At 45.5% G+C, this 25,193-nt stretch overlaps 1 protein-coding gene across 1 annotated transcript in view; it reads right to left on the bottom strand.

The window, feature by feature from the left end:
- Nucleotides 1-25,193, bottom strand: part of LOC119458931 (neprilysin-1-like) — a 58,067-nt gene that overhangs the window by 19,058 nt on the left and 13,816 nt on the right. The window contains exons 5-10 of the mRNA XM_049671520.1: nt 15,927-16,123; nt 12,301-12,498; nt 9,282-9,368; nt 7,432-7,565; nt 7,128-7,353; nt 3,601-3,699 (exon numbers count right to left, since the gene is read on the bottom strand). Of these exons, the coding sequence (XP_049527477.1) occupies nt 3,601-3,699; nt 7,128-7,353; nt 7,432-7,565; nt 9,282-9,368; nt 12,301-12,498; nt 15,927-16,123 (941 nt within the window). The remainder of the gene's footprint in view (nt 1-3,600; nt 3,700-7,127; nt 7,354-7,431; nt 7,566-9,281; nt 9,369-12,300; nt 12,499-15,926; nt 16,124-25,193) is intronic.

Genomic DNA, 25,193 nt, shown 5'->3' with positions numbered 1-25,193 from the left:
CGTATCGGAGCTACGTTACTGTGTAAGCATAACGACTTTTTTCTTAAGGTGCACTTCATTCCTGCCTGAAGACTATAATTTTCTAATTACAGCCACAAAAATCTGACATATTGCCAAGGTTAATTCTACGCGTGGTCAGGATTTGCTGCTTTTCCAACGAAACAGTGATTTTGATGGGCTTAAGGGTGGGATAGACATTAAGTAAGCACCTCTATGGATGTAACTTGATTTAATGTGCACTCTGATTACTATACTACATTTCAGAATCGGTATTAAATATCGGATAATTTCATAACTCAGTTCCAGTGTAGCTGTACATTAGATACTGAAAGCTTACAGGTGACCGTGCGATATAACAGCATCTAAATTCTCATTTATTTTTCACAAACACACATACATACACTCAATTAGTGTTTTAGCTGAGCGCTTGCTGTCCGCTCCGCTCAGACCGGCATATGCTAGCAAATTCCACACAACCGCTTAGTCCTCTGCGCAGCCGCAGTTGCCGGCGGCGGAGGCGGCGGCGCGCGCCCGGCCTGAAAGCTTCAACGTAGACTTTCTAGGTGCGCCACCGTCGACTTGGCTTTCGCAAGCTAAAAGTAATGAAAGAAAGCAAGCGCTTTAGGAGAGGAGGTTGCGGAGGAATGAGTAGATGGCGGTACTTTTCTTATATAGGGATTTTAGTTTTGGCAAGACGCGCTTATCAAATGCGAAATCTACGCAGTTCCCTGCAGTATCTCAGAGCGTGAAATCTGAGCGGAGCGGAGCGTAAGCGGCGCTCTGCTAAAACTGTCTATTATACGAAGCAGTGTGCGGCGAGCCTACCAAGTTAACGAAACGACCATGGGAGCTCCGAGGCGTAGGCGGCAGTTTCATGACCTACATGACACGCATGTCATGACATTCATGTCATGCCCTATCATTTATGTCTGAACCTATTTCGGTGGTTTTATAGTGTTCATCTTTTCTCGCTTAGTCATTGTCATCCTTCCTGAGTCATGCTTATGACTCTGACTTCTACCATCATTAGTGTTTCCTTCACTTAGTGCCCACGTCTGAACCCATTCCAGGGGTTTTTGAGCGTTAATCATTTTCGCTGATTCATTGTCATTTTCGCAGAGTCATGCTCATGACTATGATTTCTCCCATCTTTTAGTGCTTGCTTCACTTAGTACCCTGTCGGAACCCATTATAGTTCCGACATGGGTACGACCATGAGAGCACCAAGATGTGGGCGGCTGTTTTATGACCTATATGACAAACATGTCATGACATTTATGTGATGAACTATCATTCGTTTTCGTCATTAACTCTTGTAGTACTCAGCCAGTTTTGGTACCTATCAAGTTAACGGAACGACCATGAGAGCACCAAGACGTAGGCGGCTAGATAGATAGATACTGTCTAAGTGGCAAATGTTTGCCAAGAAATGCTTCGCATTTATAAAAACCGCTTTAACAATCGATGAACCAATGGTCGGTCTAAGCCTCAATATGGCAACTTTGTCTTGTGAACTCAACAAAAGCAAGCCGCCATCATCCCATTATCCTACAAGAATTGACCGAATCCAGATTCCACCTGTAAATATTGTGTTGTAAATATGTACCGCGTTTTTGCTGGTATCTTTAACAATACTCGAACGGACTGGACTGCATAGCGGTTACATATTCCAAACACGGTAACAGCCGGCCGCCTAGCAATTATGTGGACACTCCAAGCGGCTTTCTGCCTTTACCGTCAGGTTCCGTATAGAGTCCAACGGCGATGATATCGTCGCCGCGTGCCGTATGCTGTATGTGCGAGTGAAAGTGCGCGAGGGACGCGCGCTTCACGGGGAATGAACGCATGGCGGAGAGCAAACGCGACTTCTTCCGTCGCGCGCAAGGCCCGGGGGGGGAGGAAGGGAGGGGAGGCGACGTTTAGCTGTGGCACCAAATGCCTATTTATATAAGAAACGTTGTGAGGGGAGAAGGTGGTAACAATTTCCGACGCTGCTCGGCGAGTGTCCTGTTCTGATCTCGTCGAAAACCTCCGAGCCGCCCCCAGAGGCACCGGCAACAGTCACCAATGCCGCGCGCGTTCGGTGCGAACGCGGGCAAAACGCCGACGGCGTCGGCAACAGTTCTGCGCGTTGCTGGTGCTGCTGCATGTCCAAATTTATACAGCTGATAAAACTACTATCCTTACTCCGTATAGCTCTCTACTAATTTGCTGTCGCAAATGATGCTTCGCATTTCGGGTGAAACTGCGACATAATTTTTTTCTTCCGTCGAGTACTGATATCAACTAGGTCATCATCCCTAACCTTTGCCCCAGTTTTCAGCCTGTGGCAGCCATAAGTAGTCTTCTTGTTAAATGAAGCGTATTTATAAGCTGCCGTGGACGGCTTTGGAATGACTTCGAAACGCAGTAAAATAGTTTTTTTATTATTATGTTATAACTTTATTCTCATAGTCCCCGCCGGGGTGGCTTAACAGCTAAGGATCTGCGCTGCTAAGCTCGAGGTCGCGGGATCAAATCCCGGCAGCGGCGGCCGTATTTTGACGGGTATGATAATCAGGAGCGCTCGTGTACTTATATTTAGGCACATGTTAAAAGTTAAAATATGGGGTTTACGTACCGAAACCACGCTCTGAATATGACGAAAGCCGTAGTGGGGGACTCCGGAATAACTTGAACCACCTGTGGTTCTTTAACGCGCACCTATATGTAAGTACACGGGTGTTTTCGCTTTTGGTCCCCATCGAAATGCGGCCGCCATGGCCGCATTTCGATGGGGACCGCCATGACCTCGTGCTTAGCAACCCAACACCATAGCCACTAAGGAACCGCGGCGAGACGACGCATGTTCAAGAACCCCGGGTGGTCAAAATTATTCCGGAGTCCTCCACTATGGCATGCCACATAATGAGGTATCTTGGCACGTAACACTGTATAATGTAACTATTATTATTTTTCTCTCGCTCAATGCTTCTAACTGCTGAATATATATTATCTCGCATTCATGCTTTTCAGTGACTTCAAAGACAGATTAGTATTCCTTTTGTTTAGTATTCTTGAACACTTTCGTGAGCCTTTCTGAATCTAGTAATCAACCACTTGTTTCCCGTCACGTCACCTTGAAGAATTGTATACACGACGACGTCATCTGCGGAGTTATTATTTTTAAGACATCCGTCTTGGTTACTTGCCCTTAGCATGTCTCAACCTAATGTTTAGGCGGGAGTATTGACACGTCACTTATCGGTGAACAATGGCTTGCAGATGACATTGTTGCTCTAAAGGACATCCCAGAGGACGTTCAAACAAGTTATAGTGGATCTGAATTGGCAAAGTCTATGAATTCACTGTGCTTGTGACAGTGTGTATGGCTAGAAGGAACTTCCTGTAGGAGCTAGGAAATTGAGCTAGAGAGCATGACGTAACAGATGCTGAAAACTATGAATGTAATACGCCAGATTCCAAAAAATCTACAGGATATTTCACAGAAGAGTAAAGTTTCTACAGCTTCTGCGAAACCAAATGATAACTCGAAATGACGTTTGGTCGCAAAATTTGAAAAACCGCATCATCTGCAGCAAATAACGCATTGTGCGGTACCTTCTTCAGTGCTGTTTCTTTTGTGCTGTTGTCCATCCAGGGTCTTGATGAAAGCGAGTCCTTGAAGGTCGTCTTTATTCTTTCTATCATCGTTTCGACCTGATATTGAATAGAAAAAAAGGTTATCGTTATAACAATTCTAGTGAAAAGTTAGACAGAGGCTGCGCAGCACAGAGTCAACGACAGCGTTAAGCACCTTCAATGTTTATATTTTGCAAAAAAATTATATTTAGCAAAAAAAGTTCCTTCGCATCGTCTTTAATGCAAATTATGGAACAACCACCAGACGCTTTTTTTCTTGAAACTGCTATAGTCAAAACCTTTCATTTGTATCAGTATCGGCTCAGCGTTCGTTTTAAAATAGAAATAAGAAATAATATAGGTCACATTGGGCACCTAGCAAACTTACATAAAAATAAAAAGAGTTACCCTTTCAGACACCCCGAAAACTGGTTGGTGCCAACATCACGCATCAATACGGGGAAAGAGCGCCTCCAACACACCCTTCCTTCCATTCTCAAGGCGTACGAATCTGCTAACATCAACTTGTTTACCTGTGCCCAACGAGATATACGTTCCATATGCAATTCATATGTAAATGAATGCACCATTGAGTTATCTTTAAATACAGTATATCTTAACATAGGATGTTTTCTTTGTTCTATTTATATTGTGTCTATTATTTTTTGTCATTCGTGCTGTTTTTTCGTGCATGTTATTTGACGATTGTCTTAAATATGTGTAATCACGCTTCTGACAAAGTAATTTGGTTTGTGCATATATAAGTGCAGATAAGATTTTGTTTGGTCTTATGTTTTTGCTGCATTGTTACTTTAAAAAAAATTGTTTTAACATGAAGCCGTCACGTGTGCGATGAGATTGCCTGTCGCTGCTGCTTTGTATTTCGGGGCGGCGTTGGCGCCAAGAAAAGCTGTTTAGGACAGCTTTTTCTGCAGCTCCTCTGTCTGTATTTCTTGAGGCAGAAATAAATTATTATTATTATTAATGCAATGCGCCTTTCGCGTGACCGACGCTCATTCTACAGACCAAATGTTTACTGAACCAATGTTCAAGATTTGTCTTCGCTTGAACGCCACCGTGCAATGCTCAGTAACTGTTGTGAGTTTTTGCCTCTGCAGATGAGAGAATTGATTTGCGAAGTGGCGGTTAGGGCTTTTGGTGGCACGGTGAAATTTCAACTCCACCGGCGAGCCACATTCACGTGTAAAAGAATAATCTCTACAAAGATGCACAACTCCACAAAGCGGTGTACAGCACACATTTCGCTGGTCCCGGGCCTCCGGCTGTTTGTCCAGGCACCTAGAATTGAAGGAGGCGTTCTGTGTGCGTCCGCTTCGGACAGGCGTGAAGTTTGGGGGTAGGAGAGCGGGAGGGAAGGGGTGGCAGAAGCATCTTGCTAAGACATCTTCATGCCTAGATTTGCTGCTTCGTAACGTAACAAACGACAAACTTACGCATGCAAGGTGTGCCTTGACCTTGTTACGCATCTAAGCAGTGCATCTATACAGCGTTGATGGTGCACCACGCCTGCCCATGTCGCAGCATATATTGCAGCCCATGTCGCAGCACTGCTAGAAGGATACGCCCACACTTGCCATTTGTTCATTTTTTTCCTTTGTTTTCTGAAAGCAGCTGTGTTATCTTGATGCTCTTGTGCACTTAAAAATCCAACAAATATCTAACCTAGTTCAGTTTCAGATCATCTGTGAGATAAGAAAAAAAGTCACAGGTCTGCGCGGCACACGCAGCACAGTCACAGCGTAAGCTGGGGGAGCGGCTCAACATTAGCTCCAATTTCGGCACCACGCACAACAGGGTCTTCGCGGCAAACTCTCTGCGCCTCGTTTTGACGAGAGCGATCTGAACTGTGCGCCCGGCGTCGACGGCGAACTGCGGCTTGTAATGCTCTCTGCACAGCAGTCTGCTGAGCCAGATAATGCCTGGTTGTAGCCGCGCGCGTAGCTCTACGATTCGCTTCTTCAGCAGCGGTTCGTACCTTGCGAGGAGACGCCATAACGTGTGCCGAAGAGGTATCCAGAATACGTGGCGCACATCTCACATCCCTTGACCCGTGGCATGGTTCGTTCTTGTTGTTGATGATGGTGATCTTGATTGTTTATTGGAATCTTCAAAACGGGCTGGTGACAAATAGTCACCTAGCCTGAGTTAACCAGGTCCAGTTACATGTAGTATGCAATTGCTATTTGCACGCTGCGGTTGCAGGCACCTTAACTAGATGGCTCCACCATAATGGCGGGGCGGAGGCTCGGGATCGCGTTGATTGCGCGTCTCGTCTGAATCGCATCTCGTCGTCTGCGCCTGCGCACGCTGAGTTTGCAGGTGCCTTAACTAGATGGCGCCAGCACAGTGGCGGTGGCTCGGGTCGTCTGCGCCTGCGCGCCTGCCTGCGCGCCTGCCTCGCGGTTATAGGGCATTTTTCCGCTGCCTGATAGCAAGCGCTTGCGTGGTTCAGTGGTGAAGTATCCGACTCCCCCGCAGCGGGCCTTGGTTCGATCCCGGCGGGAACCGGGTACTTTTTTTTCGCATTTCCGACGATAGCGGTTACGGTCACCAGCGGCGGCGGCGGAGATCATCGCGAACCGAAATGGCTATTGGAATGAGCCCATAACGCGTCTACAAATTTGGCAGCAAGAGGGACCAGCACATTTTCTCAAAAGCTTATCTACTGGTCTCCAAGTTGCACACAGCATATGTATACCTTTCCATACACATACAGGGTGTTTCAGCGAACACTTTCAAAATTTATTTAAGGTTGCCTGTGGCAGATAGCCCAATTCTAGTTAATGAGCTGGTCTACTCGAAGAGGCGGACATTACTTGCACAATAAGTAGAAATGCATAATGGAATAATTTAAAAAAATCACTAATTAAGTTTTTAACTAATTACCTGATGGCCCATATTGCAATTTACAAATTGTAGCCGTGGAGTTCGCCAGGCGGATCCAGTTGGAACGAATTCTCGGGATGACACCAGTTTCGAGATAGTAATTCCCGAACTTTGCGGAGAAATGCATTGGCGTTCCAGTTAATTTCTTAACAAAACGTCGCTTTATGCGTTGAAGCACAAAATTAACTGGAACGCCAATGCATTTCTCCGGAAAGTTCGAGAAATAATATCTCGGAACTGGTGTCATCCCGAGAATTCGTTCCAACTGGATCCGCCTGGCGAACTCCACGGCTACAATTTGTAAATTGCAATATGGGCCATCAGGTAATTAGTTAAAAACTTAATTAGTGATTTTTTTAAATTATTCCATTATGCATTTCTACTTATTGTGCAAGTAATGTCCGCCTCTTCGAGTAGACCAGCTCATTAACTAGAATTGGGATATATGGCGCAGGCAACCTTTAAGAATTTTTGAAAGTGTTCGCTGAAACATCCTGTATAAATAATTCCAAACATACATACTTTCCAAACTCATCTATCTTTCCAAGTTGCACAATATACATAAATATCTCTGTTTTCAAGTGTTCCTGTAAACTCACGTCATTTTTGGCTGTGACGTTGAAGTTCCTCTCGACGTACATTCCGCCAATCACGAAAGGCATCGTGCGGACGACATTTTCAAGGCAATACTGCCAATGCGGCTTCGCTTTTTGGACACCATACGTAACTTGTAGATACGCTTGCCAAGCAGCTGCGAATTGCTTCGACGTATGCAAAAGCAGCCGGAAGGTGCATCTCCACCCAGCAAGATTGTACATGTCCGTCCTAAAAAGTACAATAATTTATTTAAATAAGCAAAATACGTGACCTTTCATATATATGTTTAAAGTACTGAGAACTTACAGGTCATATATGCACTCAAAAAAATCGTTGACCTTTTTGAAGTAAGGCATCCCAAACATAGCGACTTGCTCTGTCTCGTTTAATGTGATGTTTGCTACCGAGAACACTTTGTTCAAGCCATGTAGAAGTGGAATCTAGAAACAGAAATGCCGATAATTTATTTACGATTATCTCAAAACAGTACCTACACTGAAAAACAATGAAAAATAACTGGCCTGCTAATAAGACTATGCCAGAGACAGTTTGTTTTTATTTTTGAACGCTTCCATATTTATTTATTTATTTATTTATTTATTTATTTATTTATTTATTTATTTATTTATTTATTTATTTACTTATCTATTTATTTATTCATTTATTTATTAACTTTTTTGCTTTATGTGGTGTGGCAGGGTCGGAGAGTGCTTTTCAACAATTTAACAGACCTGACCTGATCGCTGGAAGTAGAGGGGCCTACCACCGGACTTGGAATTGTAGTATGATCCCAGCATGGGATGTTGGACACTAGCATAAGCTGGACAGTACTGTGACAATTCAGAGAATGCTTTCAGGTCTCCTCACCACATTTTTCGTCAAGCGCTTCCCATATCCGCGCTCAATGAGCACAGTTCGATGCATTAGCATCGAATCTTTCATGCTAGTTCAGATCATCTGTCGCTCTAAGTACTACAAGCGGTGTTTGGTGCCTGCTATAATTGTTTAAATTCTTGCTTGAAAGACACACACATGCCAAAGCTTTCTTCGCCATGTGAGTCGTGCGTGTGTGGGCTGGGGGAGGAGGGGGGCGGAGGGGTGTAGATGGAGGAGGAGGATCCCCCACGATCTTATGGGTGCTCGGGTTAGAGAGATTAGGTTGAGGCTGAGCATATAAACACCTGCATTGGGGGAGTTGGGGTCATTCGCAGCTTTGTCATGAGATCGAAGAGCATTCACAAAGCAAAGAAGAAACCTGTTGCCTGACTGTGCTGTCCTGCTATGCTATGCGCTATGCTGCTAAACGCGGTGTGGAACACGAACATTTGCACGTGCGTTACTGCGAAGCCAAACGGCACAACACTTCTAGGATGGGAGAATGAGGACAATTCCTTGAGCGTAGTTCATAATAAGATTGAACACATCATGTGTCCCTTTGTATATAATTTAGGCGACATGTTTCACGAAAACTTCACTAAATCAGGCTTAACGTAGACTCCAACAACTGCATTGGACCTGTTGTCTTTTTTGTTACCTCCTCTTCTACGCATATTCATCATTAAAGTCAGCCGTTTTATTTCTACCCTAAGAACATTTTCCCGTGTTAAGGAAAAAGTAAATGACTGTCCACGTTAGAATCTTCATTTTTAATATGCACAACGACAAGTATGACGTTTATTTGATCAACGCGAATACAAGCTTGCTGGCAAAAGAAATATGAAACGGCGTCGTCCTACTGCGGCCATCTTACCGTTGCTATAACTTGACCTAAGACCCATTCTTAACCAAATATTTTCCTGCACAAACTTTTCGTTTTTATCACTCTATATGTATTGTAATATTTACTATTCTTTGTAATCAGTTATAGTTTATTAGCTGAACTGTGTTTCATTGCAAAAGAAAAATGTTTTGAGTTGGATAGTGCATTTCGTTTGGCAGTTCGCTATAAAAAATGAGCAATGTCTGTTATACATCCGTCTGAATCATGCGCTGACACTGTCTGACTGTACGGGCTGACGAGGCCAGTCAACTGGTGGGTAACACTGCTTTTTTTTTTTTTTTGCCACACTCGGTTTCTTCCCTGAGACTTACATAAAAGATGAGATGTTTCTAAGAAGAATAAAACATTTGAAAAATTAAACGGAGAAACATCGTACGTTAGGCACTTTTTTTTCCAGTTCTCCAATAGTGAACGTTTCGTAAATGTCCTTAAGGTCTTGTTTGTCGTCCGGATGCCCTGTCATCTGCAAAAAAGGCAGAGTTTTCTAATAATATAAACATGGGTGTGCTTACGTAGACAAAGTTCATGCAGAAAGCATTGAATATTATTTAAGTGAGCGAATAAGTATAAATCGCAAGGCATCACTTCACTGCATAGGGATAACACACGCGCAGTCTCAGAAATTTCTGTAACACATGTTGACAAGTCCTTGCAGAAGTGTATCGGATCGGAATCTGTGTAAGCGTCCCCGTAGGTTGTTTTCCCGGCTTTGTGACCATATAACACTCTGCAAAAATTATGTTTTGGTAAGTGCGCATTGACGTACCTCCCCGTGTATTTCTAAATTATGTGAAGTTATTTTTGTATACTAATTGCACTCAGATCTGTAGGCTCCGCCGTGGCCGTATAAAACTCGCCAACTTCATCCATTCCTGTGTTGTTAGACTGGTTCACCGACACAGCAGGAGGCTCTCACAGCAGGCACCGTCTACAAGAAAAAGTTGTTTAATTGCGATATCATTATTAGCCCCCGCATTCAGAAATGCTTCGTAAGTTGAAGCCCATGCTTGACTTTCTGCATGACGCCTGGCGTGAAGTGCCCTAGACGCTCATTGCTTTTCCTTCGGCGCGTTCGCGACAGGCGTGGTTTAGATCAGGACGCTACGGCCAGTTCGCAGCGAGCGGAGGCATCCCACATGTACTCCGCGGTTTTGTAGCGAGAGCTACATTGGCCGTATTCTCGCCGTTTTGCTGTGGTCGGTGGCCGCACCGCGAGCTGAGCCGTTGCCTAGCAACCGCCGCAGCTGGCAGCACCGCTCGCCGCGCCATCTGGCAGGACGTCAGAGGAGGAGCCGGTGAAACCGCGAGCTGAGCCGTTGTCTAGCAACCGCCGGCGTTGCATCGGCGTTGCCGTCATTGCATCGCCGGAGGAGCCGGCGTTGCATCGTAAATATAGAAGGGGCGGCTGAATGGGATTCGTCGGCAGATAAGGAAAGTGAATCGGAGAGACTGAAAGAAGCCAGACTTTGTCGTCGGAACGAATCCAAGAGGAGGCAGCGAGTCGAGGAGACGGAGGAAGAACAAGGCGCACCCATCGAGAAGCGTAGTAAGTACGAAGCAGCCAGTTAGCCTCTCCAGTTCTACGTCAAATTGGGAATGGTTCGCTGTCTACGTTAGGAGGCATGAAGCTTCTCTCATTGCCTCTGTGATGGTATACTTCCGGCTATGGCCAAGGTCTTCTCTTCATGCATTTCCCATGTGGAGATTAAATTTAGGCAAGTCAACACGTCATACTGCATTCGACGAGGAGAAATTGTTTAGCCCCCTTGTCTGTAAGTAAGTAGGAATATGGCCACTTCCATGTGTTTCTAATAATGTAGGCATCTTCTGATAATTTATCATAATAGCAGTGATGCGTTCACGGGCAGTAGCTTGTGGTGAAACATTCCGTACCGCATAAGCCAGAAATGTTGGGGTGGTTGCGAGCGAAGTATTCTTTTCCTTCCAAAGGAAGGTGATGATGAAGTGGCCTTGTTGACATCATGATAAGAATGGAAGGTTGTCGATGCCATCCAGGATTTCATTGCAGGGTCAGAAAGATTTAGATGATAAATGCAGGGCTTAGGGTTCCAAAATATTTTTACAAACTATTTGAGTAGCTGTTTATTTTTTAGTTTTCCTTTATTCTATTAAAGTCATGTGATACATTCGACCTATTCATTATCATATGCGTACGTATTCCCAAATTTATGTTTGCAGTATTTTATAAATCTCCTTTCTCATTGTTACCCGCCGTGGTTGCTTAGTGGCTATGGTGTTGGGCTGCTAAGCACGAGGTCGCGGGATCGAATCCCGGCCACGGCGGCAGCATTTCGATGGGGGCGAAATGCGAAAACACCCGTGTACTTAGATTTAGGGGCACGTTAAAGAACCCCAGGTGGTCCAATTTTCCGGAGTCCCCCACTACGGCGTGCCTCATAATCAGCTCGTGGTTTTGGCACGTAACACCCCATAATTTTTTTCCTCATTGTTATATCGAACTACCCGGTTCATGGCCAATCCCCCAGAGTGGGTATGTGCCACTACCACCAAGGCTCTACATCTACATCTATAAGAATTATGAGTTAACAATAGCGAAGAAGGCCGTTGCCGTCCTCGTGAGCCTGATGGAAAAGACGAACTCTTGTGTGGACGGCCAAAGCAAACTCCGTGTCGAGGTTCATACGTCTGTCTCCGCAGGATGGCTCTTATTTGTCTCTATGATCAATCTCGATAAAAGCCGGCCTGGCTTAAACTCTGAAAGCAATTCGTTGTTGGTTTTTCAGATATGGATGTTATGGTGTGTGTGTGTGCGTGTGTGTGTGTGTGCGTGCGTGCGTGCGTGGGTATATATATATATATATATATATATGTGTGTGTGTGTGTGTGTGTGTGTGTGTGTGTGTGTGTGTTTACGAACATTACAGCACCACAGCGAATCGCAGTTGATATAATTAGTGTAGAAAGAAGTTATTTTCTCATAAAGAGAGGTAAAACGAACGCTTTGTTGGCAATTTCATCTATACGAGTATAATTGTCCACACCTGCACGAGCACAATTACCACCGCATAAGTTTTTCGACGTACAAAAATTAAGTGCAAGAACCAGGGAAATGCTCCAAGTCTGACTGGTCATCTGTCACAGGAAGTCGCAAAAAATTCCAGAGACAAGGTGTCGTCGTAGAATCAATCATGTAGTATGAGTATCTGACAAGTCATAGAACGTAGCTGAATGGTTCTTGGAGATTCAGCTGAGAGTCATTAAGCATACGTTAAAAGCGTTGCGATTGCAACTGAAACCAAAACGTTTCTTTGTGAGAATCGGAAAACTATATCTTTGGTTTGATACTGTGTGTTTCATGATAAACAACACAATAAAATATCGTGAGAACAGTGATCTGTACGATTTGTACTTACCGAAGCAAGCCATGCCTCAAATACGAAAATTTTTTCAGCAACCATGTCAGCATCGTACACAGTTACATTTGGGTGTAGTACCTTTACAGCTGTGGCAATGAGATGTATGTATGCCTGTACAATCCGTCGGTTGTAATCTGTCGCATTCGGATTAAGCAGTTGTTCTTCGCCCAAAACGGGTAATGGTATCTCATCCAACTGAAACAATGCAACAGTATAGCGTAAATAATCCAGAATTCTGGTTCATAAAAAAGAGTCCTGCAGTTCCATTTAGTATGTCACAGCCTCTTCATGTAATCATAGGGCCACTAGTGGTAATCAGCTTTAACACATGCGTAACTGGAAACATTGGGATCAGTTATAAAGAGTCCGATCGTGTAACCCTTTCTGGTAAGAATCTTTTCAATTAAACCAAAAGTTTGACGCGCTTCTGAAAGACAATGACACGGAAAAATTAAGTAAAAGTTCTCACAGAGTTTGAGGCAACAAATCGAAGGTTATTATTTTTTTTAATAAACTGCGAACAGCTCGATGTGGTCTAAGCAACATGCGATTCTTCAGGCTTCTTAGTTCACAATGACAATAGTATGAAATGTGGCCACAGATTATCTCAAGACCATTTTTATGCCATCCAAGGCAGGTTATACATGCAGTAGGCAGCAGGCTCGGAAAACGCTTAACGTGAGAGTGACGCGACGCATAGACATCCACGGAATTATATGAATAGTCATATTAATCTGCAGCTATAAGTTGGCAACTTATGTAGTTACCATTGGTCCACTCACATTTATGAGAATAGTTTTCGAATCTATTTTCTAAAAAAAAAAACATTAGCCGACCATTACGATACTCCCTAACGCGAAATTTGAGCGCAGCTTGATACCTGTTTTCATTTCGCGATATGTTGGCTGGCGCGGACAATCTGTCTCCTGCGGCACGTAGCGAACAGAGCAATGTGTGGCGCGACTGCCTCACTAATCGGGAGATCGCGAGAAGCAGCGCGTGGGTGACGCCTGGGCCCGATTCACAGCAGCAGCCGCCGCAGACAGACCTCTCAGACAACGCGCGCTACTCTGGCGCGATCTCTGGCGCCATCTCTTAGCATCGTCGCCAGAGGGGCGTCTTGCGCGGCACTAGTGTTTTCTTCTCACACTTTCGCCATACCCTTCTCTTCTGCTTTCCTCCTCACGCTCTCTTCGCTCTCGCCACTTTTTTTTCATCCTCCGCTGCACTCCGCGTTCGCTCTTTCATCCGCGGCGCTCGCTCGCTTAGTTACGCTGGGAACGCTGACGCTTGACGCAGAAACGGGCGCCTAAGAGCTGCGCTCTGAAATTGATCCCCACACGAATCATTCGACCAGAAAGATGACTTACTAACGACACCTCTCCATGTTAGGTTCTGCAGCCATAGGTTAAGGCGATTACTTCTCAATCTTTAGGCCTTTCCATGTTCTGCAGCCTCAAGATTATTATTTTTTTTATTGGGGAGTGCATTTGAGCGGCGCTGCCAATAGCCGCCATCCTTGTGAGAAATGTATAGAGACCTTGACTTCCGGTACCCGCATTGCAAATAAATAGAAGGCGCACAGTTAACCATGCTTCAACAAACGCAGCACACGTTTTGCCTCTTGTACCTCCCCATCCGATGCACCATCATGCTACGCTTATAATCACAGGTCTTACAACAAAAGCTGAGCAATTAAGCTTGTTTCAACTGCAAAGTGAGCAATAAAACAATGCGTGCCACTATACTAACTTTACTTACAACACACATCGAAAATGCAGCTAAGAATGTGAAATTACAGCATAAAAAGAAATCTGGCATAACCCGCCGGGGTGGCTCAGTCATCTAAGGCGCTGCGCTGCTGAGCACGAGGTCGCGGGATCGAATCCCGGCCCCGGCGGCCGCATTTAGATGGAGGCGAAATGCAAAAACGCCCGTGTGCTTGCGTTGTAGTGCACGTTAAAGAACCCCAGGTGGTGAAAATTAATCCGGAGCCCTCCACTACGGCGTGCCTCATAATCAGAACTGGTTTTGGCACGTAAAACCCCAGAATGATGTACTTGTATCTGGTGCCAGCCGGACCACTTGTTTTGTACTATCGTCTGCTCGCGTCACATCTCGCCGCGCTTGTTTCGTTTGCTTGGTTTGGTCTCGTTCGCGCTTGTTTCGATTGTCGTGGTTTGAGATTTTTTTTTTACGACGATGACTCTACCCGCCGTGGTTGCTTAGTGGCTATGGTGTTGGACTGCTAAACACGAGGTCGTGGGATCGAATCACGGCCACGGCGGCCGCATTTCGATGGGAGCGAAATGCGAAAACACCTATGCACGTTAGGTTTAGGTGCACGTTAAAAAAACCCAGGTGATTAAAATTGTTCCGGAGTCCCCCGCTATGATGTGCCTCATAATACCATCGTGGTTTTGACACGTAAAACCTCATAATTTAGTTGTTCTTAAAAGATGAGTTTAAACCTAGGCGTCCTGATGGAAAGGTTTTTGGAGACAGTGCGTCATATCCGATTCTGTACGACAAGACGGACCCTGAATGCAAGGACGCATAGCCGACACCTAGCGCCTCATTCTCCTTCACTAAGTTACGCGGCGACGCCGCACCTGAAGAGCGCACACCAACATGATTATGATCAGTGTCAACGACGTCGTCATCTTCATAAGACATAACTCGCGTTAAGAACGAAGGACGAAGAACGCAAACACAGCGCCGACTTATCAGCAGATAAAGGAAAGAACACGTTACATCTCGCATCTACAAAAAGGAGGCGAGATTTTCATGCTGTCACGTGACTGCCGCAGCGGTGTTTTAACGCCGGTGGCGCGGCGCGCGCCTCTTACCGTTAGTGTGTATGGCGATTTTTGCGGCTACGATGGCTCCAGATGGCGCCAGAGTAGCGCGCGTCGTCTGTTCACCGATGACGTCATTGATAAGGTATGCGGCGAGCGCGCCAAACAAAGCGCTGCATGAGCGGAGGTCTGTCTGTCTGCGGCGGCTGCTTCGAATCGCGCCCACACGTCATCCGCGCGCTGGATCTCGTGATCTCCAGATTAGCGAGGCAGTCGCGCCACATTACGCGCCGTTTGCAACGTGCCGCTCGATATAGATTGTATGAGCCAGCCAATATATCGCAAAATTAAAACACGTGTAGAGCTGCACTCAATTTTAGCAATTTCAATCGTCGGTGAATTTTTTTCTCAATTGAGAAGCTTCATTTCTGAGAAACCTGTTTGATTTCCTTTGCGGCTTCGGGCTACAGTCGTGTACATAACAATATTTCCTTTCATGATTATTTCTCCACCTCGTGGGCTTCCGCAAAACTGCTTTTCTTTTACGTATTCAATTCTTCTAGAATTAATTATTTTTCAAAACCTTATGAGATGTTCAAAAATCGCACTGTGTTACCGCTGCGATTGTTAGCATTTCCCTTTTTCGCAGTTATGAGTTATTTTCGTAAATAATTCGCTATAAGTGCCATTCTACACAAAGCGCAGTTTTATTCAACTACAAGTCGACGATGAAAATTGAAACCAACATTGTCATCTGGCTTCCAGATGATGCATACACTCCCCGGAAATTAGTGTCTCGCGTTTAACCGCACAGAACATACGTACCTCAATGATGTAGCGCGTTGTATCGTTAAGGTCTTGGGCGACATTAATAAAGAAGAATGGCGATAAAGATGTCCTCATGAGAAACTCCGTGTAGTTTCTATAAGGAAGTTCTGATGGTCTCAGTATCGGCCATGTAGGAAATCCGCTACGAGAAAGATCGTCCTTGACCATCTGTAGGAGCTGATCTTCTGTGAATTCTGTGAGAACGTACGATATTAAAAGGGGAGCAATCAATTTTGTTGGAAATTGTATGGAGCAATAAGCGGAAACACAATAAGATTAGCCTATGGTCTGCACTCGATATAACAAGAGGATAGCAAAATGGCATGTCCTTTGCTACGGCATTTCCGGTTCGATGCCCAGCTCTTCGCTACTCCAGGATTTGTGTTTTTCGGTCTAATCGTAAAGGAATTATAATTGTTTGATTTGAAAACTCATACACAGGAAAGGGAAAACGAGGAGAAAGGCTGGCAACTGCCACCGGAAGGGGCACAAAGCCTGCCTACTCTTCAGAAAGGAGGAGACAGAAGCATAGAAATGGTAGATAGGAAGAAGGGGAGGAAAGAGGAAGGAGCCAGATAACAAATAAAAAAAAATAAAGTAGAACACACACAGTACAGGTCACGCACAGTAGGGCCGGTCACAGCAGGTCCCTGCAGGTCACACTACAGAAAAACGTGAAATAGAAGAAACAGTGTCTATGTTACAAACGTGAACTTCAGTTAATTCCAGAAAAGTAAGGAGAGCGCGATGAGTTTGATCGCTTCGAGTTGCACAACCACTGGGGTACAAACATTCATTTCGGAAGGAAAGGCATAAACTTCTGAGACGCGATTATGACCGGCTTCCCAACAATTGCTTGCTTGAAATCTTCCCTGAATGGAAAGATGTTTCCGATTCTATGGAACAAAGCACAAGTGCAAATGGGCAGTCACAGTTATTGAGCGACGGGGAACGGCGAGGATTGGATGCCGAGCATAGAAGCCAGTATATATGTAAAGGTTACACAAGTATTCTGACGAATGATTTTGTTTTCATATGTCAAGCGCCAATGGTAGTTGCCTGTTCACTTACACATACGAACATGTGATGCCTAATGCTGTAACTTGGAAATTTTCATAAAAAAATTACGGCACAACCTAGCTCACGGTGACTGTCGACGGTAATGCGATTAACATTCAAGCAATGCAGTGACAAACCGTGTTGCAAAAGCATGTTAAATTTATGAAATTTGTAGTGGTTATTCGGAGACTTCTGTTGCTTCGGCTATAGGCATCATACAGTCCATCCGGTATCACCTCACTTTACTATGGCACTCGCTTGGTGAGGTTGCCCATGAGCAACACGGCATAACTAAGACTGTGTGACGACGACGCAGTGAAGACGATGTAATGGTAAAGAAGGAATAGCGTGGATAGAACGACGAAGACTGTATGACATCGGCGCAATGTTGATAATGAGATAATTTTGAAATGATGGCTATGGTATAACGAAGACAACATGACGCCTACGGCATGCGGACAATGGGATGAGGATGAGTGCATGGTGACGATAGCGCGACAAAGACTGTACGACGCCAACCGCATGGCGAAGCTGGAATGACGTCGATGACACGACCTTGACGGCATGTCGGCGATTCAGTGACGACGATGGCCTCAACGGTGGCATAATCCCGTTGGAATAACTGCAGCATGATTACAATAGAATGAGGAAGAAGGAATTAAGGCGATGGAATGCACTAAGGCGGTACCGCGACGGCGGCAACCTGGTTATAGGAGGACGTTTTTATTGCGATAGCAATTATATGGACACTCCAAGCGCATTTTTGCCGTCTCCGTCGTCGTCGCCGTGAGCTTCCGTATAAAGTCCAACGGTGATAAAATCCTCGCCGCGCGCCGTACGCTGTGTGTGCGAGTGAAAGCGTGCGCGGGTGAACCGGCAACCACAGCCTAATCTCGAGCACGCGAGAGGAAGGCGGCCGGAAGCGCGCGGCCTTCGTTCGCGTGCGAGGCACGGGGAGGAGGCGACGGAGATGGGAGGGGGGGAGGGGGGGTGTTCTGGTCTTGCGGCTGCTGCTCACGGAGCTGCCACGCCCAAATCTTGGAAGCGATCTGCGATGTGGACGAAGTGTGCGCCCGCGGGCACCTCATCTTCAAAGCGATCTTCTATGGGGACAAAGTGCATGCGTCGAGTTCTCGGTAACTTCTTATGCGGTGTGCTTTCGACGTTTAGTTCACGTTGAAGCGAGAGACAGCGCGAAGGGCAATTTTCTCGCTGCCGCCAGCGCGCTTTTTCACTCCAGCGTTTTGACGAGTTTCCACGGTCAGCGAATATTTACACCTTTACACGGCCGATAAAACTACTATCCTTACTTCGTATAGCTGTCTACTAATTTGCTATCGCAATCGATGCTTCGCCTTTCGGGCACAACTGCGATTATTTTAAGGGACGACGATGGAAGACGACAGCGTCATGATGATGGTATGGAGACAGTTGTATATCGATGACTGTGTGACGACGTAGGCAGGATGACGACGGGATGACGAGAGTCGGACGACTAAGTTAGAATGACGAAAATGAAACGACCATGACAGCATCACGACGACAATATGACAACTAATGTGTCACGACTGTATGGCGATGACGCAGGTCAAAAGTTTGAGAACAATTGGATGACGACGAATTCCTGACGATGGCGTGATGACTGTATCACGAAGACTGTATGACGACGATGGCGTGACGAGAGTCAGATGACGAGACTAGGCTGACGACGATAGAATGAACGCTACGGAATCACGATAACGGTATGGCAACGAATACATGGTGAGTGTATAACAACGTCGTGACGACTGGCATGACAGCGTCGGCGCGACGAGAGTCAGGTGGCGAAGCATGAACACATACCTAGTAGCCCAAGTTACAAGACAACTTGGGTCACTAGGTCGGCGTTGATGGCGTGACTACGAAGGCAAGGCGACGGTCAGGTGACCTCGACAGCATCACGACGACAATGTGACAGTGAGTGTATGACGACTTATGACGGGACAAGGGTATGATGGGGATGTGACAAGAGTATGATGACAATGGGATGTAGACGATGATGTGACGACAACGACTTGACGAAGGTCGCAGCTGGAAAACGTTTGAGAATGATAAAACGATCACAATGGTACCACGACAACCGCATGACAAAGAATGCATGATATCGTCATCATGAAATCTCATCAGGCGTGACGACGGCAGCATGACGAGATTCGGATAACAAAAATGGAAGGCCGATGATGCAATGACCGCGATGGCATCACGACCTCGAACGCATTCGTAGAAGCCCAAGCTGTTAGGCAACTTAGGCCACTGGGTCGGAGTAAGATGGAAGGACGGACGGACGGATGGATGGATGGATATGGAAGGACGGATGGACGGACGGACGGACGGCGGTTTCTGATAACAGTACAGTTTCTCTGGACTTGCATTGCGTGATTTGCTACGTAGAGTAGTTACTATCAAATATATGAAGAACGTTGAGCAGAGAAAGCGCAGCTGAACGTAAAACCCATTCCTTTACTGGGGGTGCTACTGGGACGTGGAGTACTGTGGCTATATCTGAGGCATGTAGGCGCGTATTGCTCACACCTTTGCGTTGAACGCGAAAGACGGCGACGCCAATCGTGGCGCGCACACAAACGCTAACGGGCTCACGTGGTTGCCAGGGGGATCTACATCACGTAATGAAGAAGCAAACGTAAGATCAGACGAAAACCACGGTATAATGCACACTTTTTTACAATCCTAAGTTTGAAAATGCCGCCAACCCGGCGTTTTCATCCGTCTCCACGAGGTGGCGCAACGTGTCTGAAAATGTTGTACACTACACTTCCAGTTTTCTATGGACGCAATCGCCGGGAACTTAGCCTACAACAGTTTCGCTGCAAGACTCCTCTTAGTAACAGGACTGCTACTGCCAGCGTTGCTCCGAGGTCGAATTACACGATGCCGCTGAGAGCGTTCTGCACAATTACACTCTTAGCTCTAAGGTTTCAATAAAATTCAATTAGAAGGACTCCAGATAGGGTTTGCTTCCATCGGTTCGCTTAAAGGAAATTTCGCATTTCAGTATGCCTACTAAATGATTCATGTGGAACGAACAGTTAAAGTTACACTGCGATGGTCATTTCAAATTCCTTGCTATGCACCAGTGGCGTAGCCAGAAATTTTGTTCGGGTGGGGGGGGGGGGGGGGCTCAGGTTGCAGCGCGGCCTCCTCCTTATAGCGGCGCTCACCTGTGGCGCGAAAAAAAAAAAAAAACGGCGGCAGCCGCGCGCTGCCAGCGCTTCAATCGCTGGGCACGGTACATTTCCGACGCTGATTTGCTATGGTCTAGTTGTTCTAACGTTAATAAAAGAGCCGTTCATAAGAGCTTCGTGTCCCACTTGCCTGTCTTCGCCTCCGCAGTGTAACGGCTCCGGAGCTTGGGCACCGAAGGCGAACACTCAGATTTGTAGTTATTTTGCCGTCTTATCAGTGTACCAGTCTTTCTTTTAATGTATATTTTCCTTCGTAGCAATTCCAAACTCTGGTTGAGTCCGGCACATGACTGTGCTGTGCATCGACGGCGAACGCCAACGCAGTGGCGTGTTCACACACGCCGCCACCGACGGCTCCCGTCGCGCTAAGCTATATAAAATGGGCCGTGACTGAAGATTGGGCTAGTTTATAAGCAATTAAGAATGGGGAAGCATTGCAAAGATAAAAGAACTACAACGGACAGAGAACGACTGACACATGTCCGATCGGCGAAGCAGCTCAAGAAACAGAATAAGGAAGACGTATGTCTCCTTTTTTTTTTCTCTCCATAATTTTTGTGTTCTTCGCCTATTTACATAATTAAATACGTGAGAATGTTAACGCGCACAGCAAAATAACATCTGGAATATAACTGCTGTAGTTACACGTGTTATCTTGCTGCGGTGAGCTCCGTTCGCGTGGTGCATTTGCATCGCAATTTGCGCTCGTTTTCTGCTTTATATACTACTTGATGCCACGAATGTGATCTGCCTCGTACAAGTGACGACCTTTCTCAAAAGCAGACACACGAAAATGCGTTTTCCGGTGCGTCAGCCCTTAAAACCCGCAGTGCCAAATCACTGGAAGCACCGAGCGCCTTCGTCCCGTCGTCTGCTTCACATGCCAGTGCTCCGACAGGTGCCGTTCGCGGCGCTGTTCGCCAGCATATCGCCGGCGCGCCGCTGGCGCCTTACAACGGCCGCCCGGTGCCTATAGAATTTGTCGAGGGATCAAATGCATGAATAATAACTGCATTGTCAATTCCGTTGTATATTAGATGCTGCAAACGCATTATTGAACGCTATGCACTGTCCATTAAAATATGTATGTTGTCATAAAAGAATAAATTCATATGCCCCAAAAATTGTGGCAGAAATATCTGATATCAATGCTTCCGCGTTTTTTTGGTCTAATTAATAAGTAAAGAAAACATCACATGAACTTTAGAACTATTGACCCTTTTCGGGGAGCAGTGTGTTTTAGAGAAACGAGATGGCGCTCACGGCGGCGCGCCATACCTCTCCTCAGCGACCGCGCACGAATACGAAACCATTACCGCTTCTACCTTGCTTCTGTGCGATCAGTTGTCGGAAATGCAACTGAGTTTTCGCTAACACACTGTGCTCCAATCATGCTAGATTGAATAATGTGGATTGAAGACGTGTGCAGTAGTTGGCTGCAAAAATAGTGACTGGCATGTTAAGGAATAGAATGAATCTGTGTGGCGAAGTTCGCGGAGTGCTGCTGCAACTGTCCGAACGTGTTACCGGCACTTCGTGATGTACGGCTTTCCTCGAGGATACAGAAATTTGCTCATCCGCCAGCCTTGTATCGCTAACCTTCCAAGAAAGGGCTTCATCCCCATAACGTCGGCAAGAATGAGTACCACTCGTTAAACAATGACAAAGGGAGTAGCACCGCTTCCTGTCATATTAAGTTTCGCGCACGTTATCTATACACATCTGTCCAAATGGCAGGAAAACTTACGCCCACTTTATCGCCGACGTATCAAGAATAAGTGAATACTCACACTTGAATATATGTGCACTGTATACACGCAATAAATGACGGACTACACCTATAGCGCACTAATGGTCGAAGGTGAATGTTTCGTGGTGGTCCACAAGAGTAAACAAGTTACTAGCTGTAATATATATTTGCTACAAGGTATTACAATGTACAAAACCGCTACGTTTGAAGCCTTGTGCGCAGAAAGAACAAATCTATCGGATCCGGAACTGAGCACACCCGCGAGTGATTAGGCAGAAAATAATCAAATAGGAACTTCACTGAGTCAGAAACTGACAAGCCACTGCTTCAAAATATTTGCCTAATAAAGAACAAAGAGCAAAACACACTAATCCTGACTGAATATATAATCGGACAGCTTGGAATTCATATTTAGCCCCGCTTTTAGAACAAGCACCATATACGCTGCTTATGCCATTATGTTGTCATATAAGCATTATGTTGCCTAACCTAATCAGCTCCGAAAGCGCTCTTGCATGTTCTCTGAAGCTGTGATCAAAGCTTCGTGTCGTCCATCTAGTCACCATCCATGATATCTCCGAAAACAGATGTTTTCTAAGCCGCGCCGGCGTCATACACTTCCATTGTAAACAAGGAGGTAACGGAGGCAGTTGAGGCAAGCAATGGACGCGTCACCACGTGATCAAATATGGCAGCGCCCACGGGATCGCCGCGAAAAGAGTCAATATCAGTTCGAAACCAGCAAAGCAGTGCATGCAGCTTATATGAAAAACGTAAAGGCCATGAAATGAATAAGTTGAGGACAAACATTTTGATGAATCTTTGTCATTCAATAACCTTGTTTACATTTTTCTACATATGCAACGGCCAGGAAGAAACCTCAATGACGCTATCCCTCGTTGCAATCGATAGCGCACTAGCAGCTGTAATTCGTCGTGTATTGTAATTACACCGAGATAATACTCGCAGCAGTGAGTACAAATAAGAAGTGGGAGTTCTGCAAAATATATATTAGAAATTGCGAAGATAGAATGGAATATTCAAATGCGAAGATACAACTCGCTAAAGGGCAAAAAAGAGTCGCTGGAAACAAAGTTCACTGCTTGTATACACAAAACCAATAAGATATTTAAAAATACGTATGAGTCTAGAATAAATCTACGTATTTAAGCAAACGCTAGTGTATATAATTCGTCAAATAAGACAAATAAATATGTTGCGCAGTCACAGATAGTAAACTTTGCCCACAGAAAGACAGATGATCTAGGCAAGATCATAACTATGATCGCAGAAATCGTGATATGTACTTGGGCCATGCAGCGGTCGCGACAGCGCCATGTGGGTAGAATAATAGAGGAATAATGCATAAATCAGTACGAAAACGTTTAATTTAACTGTCTGCACAACGCCAACAATTATTCTGCACCCAAAATTAAAGGAGGGTATTCCTTCGTTTCAAAAACGAAATAAAAGCAGGTAGCTGAAAATGAAAGAAAAGGACAAGCGAAGGCCACAGATGATGCGGCAAGTTGAACTACCCAATATCCGAGTGTGTTTTTGGCGAACGCCGCGTGGGCCGGGCTTTCAATGAGCAAGGTCGGTCATAATTGGTTATTGGTATTCTCGTAATTTTTGTATTCGCGTGATAATTGTGATCATGATGCTAACTGCTAGAATAAACGGCGAAAATTTCTGCGGTTTTAAAAGCTAATGAACGGTCACACGTTTTCATAATTAAGAACTTATGGACCTGAAGGAACAGTGCTTTTTACTTGCATTGATTTTTGCTGCTTCGCTATCTAAAGGACAAACTTCTCTCGGCGGGAAAGTTGAGCGAAGCGGTCAATGACTTCAGACACGTTGATGCCGACGTCTCTGTGGCTGTATAGAAGCGCCAGCCTAACCATGCGTTCCACAGACATTGTAGAGCGCAAGTAGTTTTTTAGTAAACTCTTGTTAAAAAAATATTCTCTCTGCGCTGGCAGTGGTCACTGGAAGGGTGACTAGAAGCTGCAGCAGTATTCACACATTTACATAGAACCTGCTGTCGCAATGAGAGATGGGCATCTATTCCGGTGCTAAAACCTAAAACAATCCCTTGATGTCGTTGGCATACTTGTTTAGGTACCTTGCAGAAACAGTAGGCTGTTCGATTCCAGCGATGTCCGTCGTTTCGTCAGGAAGTATGGAGAAGCAGCCTGCTTTTGAATCTAGGCTTTCTTTCATAATGTCACCATAAATTTCTATAACTTGGTTTTGTGCGTCCGGGCTTAAATACGAGGCATTACTGGCGCAACTTTCCAAATGGTTCTTCAGATATGTATCTCCACAATCAGCTCGCATGCGAAGAAGCACTCTGAAAATGCCTGTATTTTCAGCAGGGGCATTGCTTATATCCATAGGGCCCCTGTCCCTGTGGCCACGGAGAGCCAGACCTTGTCGCCCGCAAAAAAAAAAAAAAAAAAAAAAAAAAAATCGCAATAGTAGGCCATTTACTTTCTTCTGTTTTCTCATAATTTACTTTGCCTACCCTGGTCCAGCTGATCAATCACATTGGGCACGCTTCCTGAAAATGTTTGGAGAAAATTATCAGCTGCTAGCTGACGGTCACGGGGATATTTAGTATTTTCGTGTGTGTGGGAGGTTGCAAGCGCGCGCTTCCATTTATGGAACGGCTTGGACACGAGCGTTTTGGTGCGCGCATGTTGGCCCAAGTTTATAAGAACATTAACCCCATAAAGTTCTAGAATTGAAAATCTTTTAAAGCATGCCTTTGGAAATGTCAGCGCACCTCTCGCGTCAAAAGTTTATGAGAACTTTATACCCATAAAGTTCCGTAATTGAAATCCATGCGCTCCGTATATTCCGCGGCCGCTGCGAGGTGCCGCAACGCGCCCGCTCGCTATCGAAAAGCCGATGAAAGCTTGTGCTCGGATGGGGCTCCTTGCGTTACGTGACTCCAGGTGCAAGGACGTTGTCACGAAATCCAGCCCGAGTTCGCAATGTTCGTGCCGAAATCTCTTTTCGAGCCTGAAAAAGACATTGTAGACAAAATCCAGAATGATTGCAGGCGTCGGTGGTAGTTTTGGTCGGTGGTGCATGCCCGCACGAAAAAATTTCGGGGGGGGGGGGGGGGCTGAAGCCCCATCAGCCCCCCCTGGCTACGCGCCTGCTATGCACAGTGGACAGTGTCTGAAATTGTTGTGCACTACA

The sequence above is a fragment of the Dermacentor silvarum genome, chromosome 7 (assembly GCF_013339745.2).
Source record: "Dermacentor silvarum isolate Dsil-2018 chromosome 7, BIME_Dsil_1.4, whole genome shotgun sequence".
Taxonomy (NCBI): Eukaryota; Metazoa; Arthropoda; class Arachnida; order Ixodida; family Ixodidae; genus Dermacentor; species Dermacentor silvarum.
The sequence above is the reverse complement of the archived record's forward strand: the minus strand, read 5'-3'. Positions and strand labels throughout refer to the sequence as shown.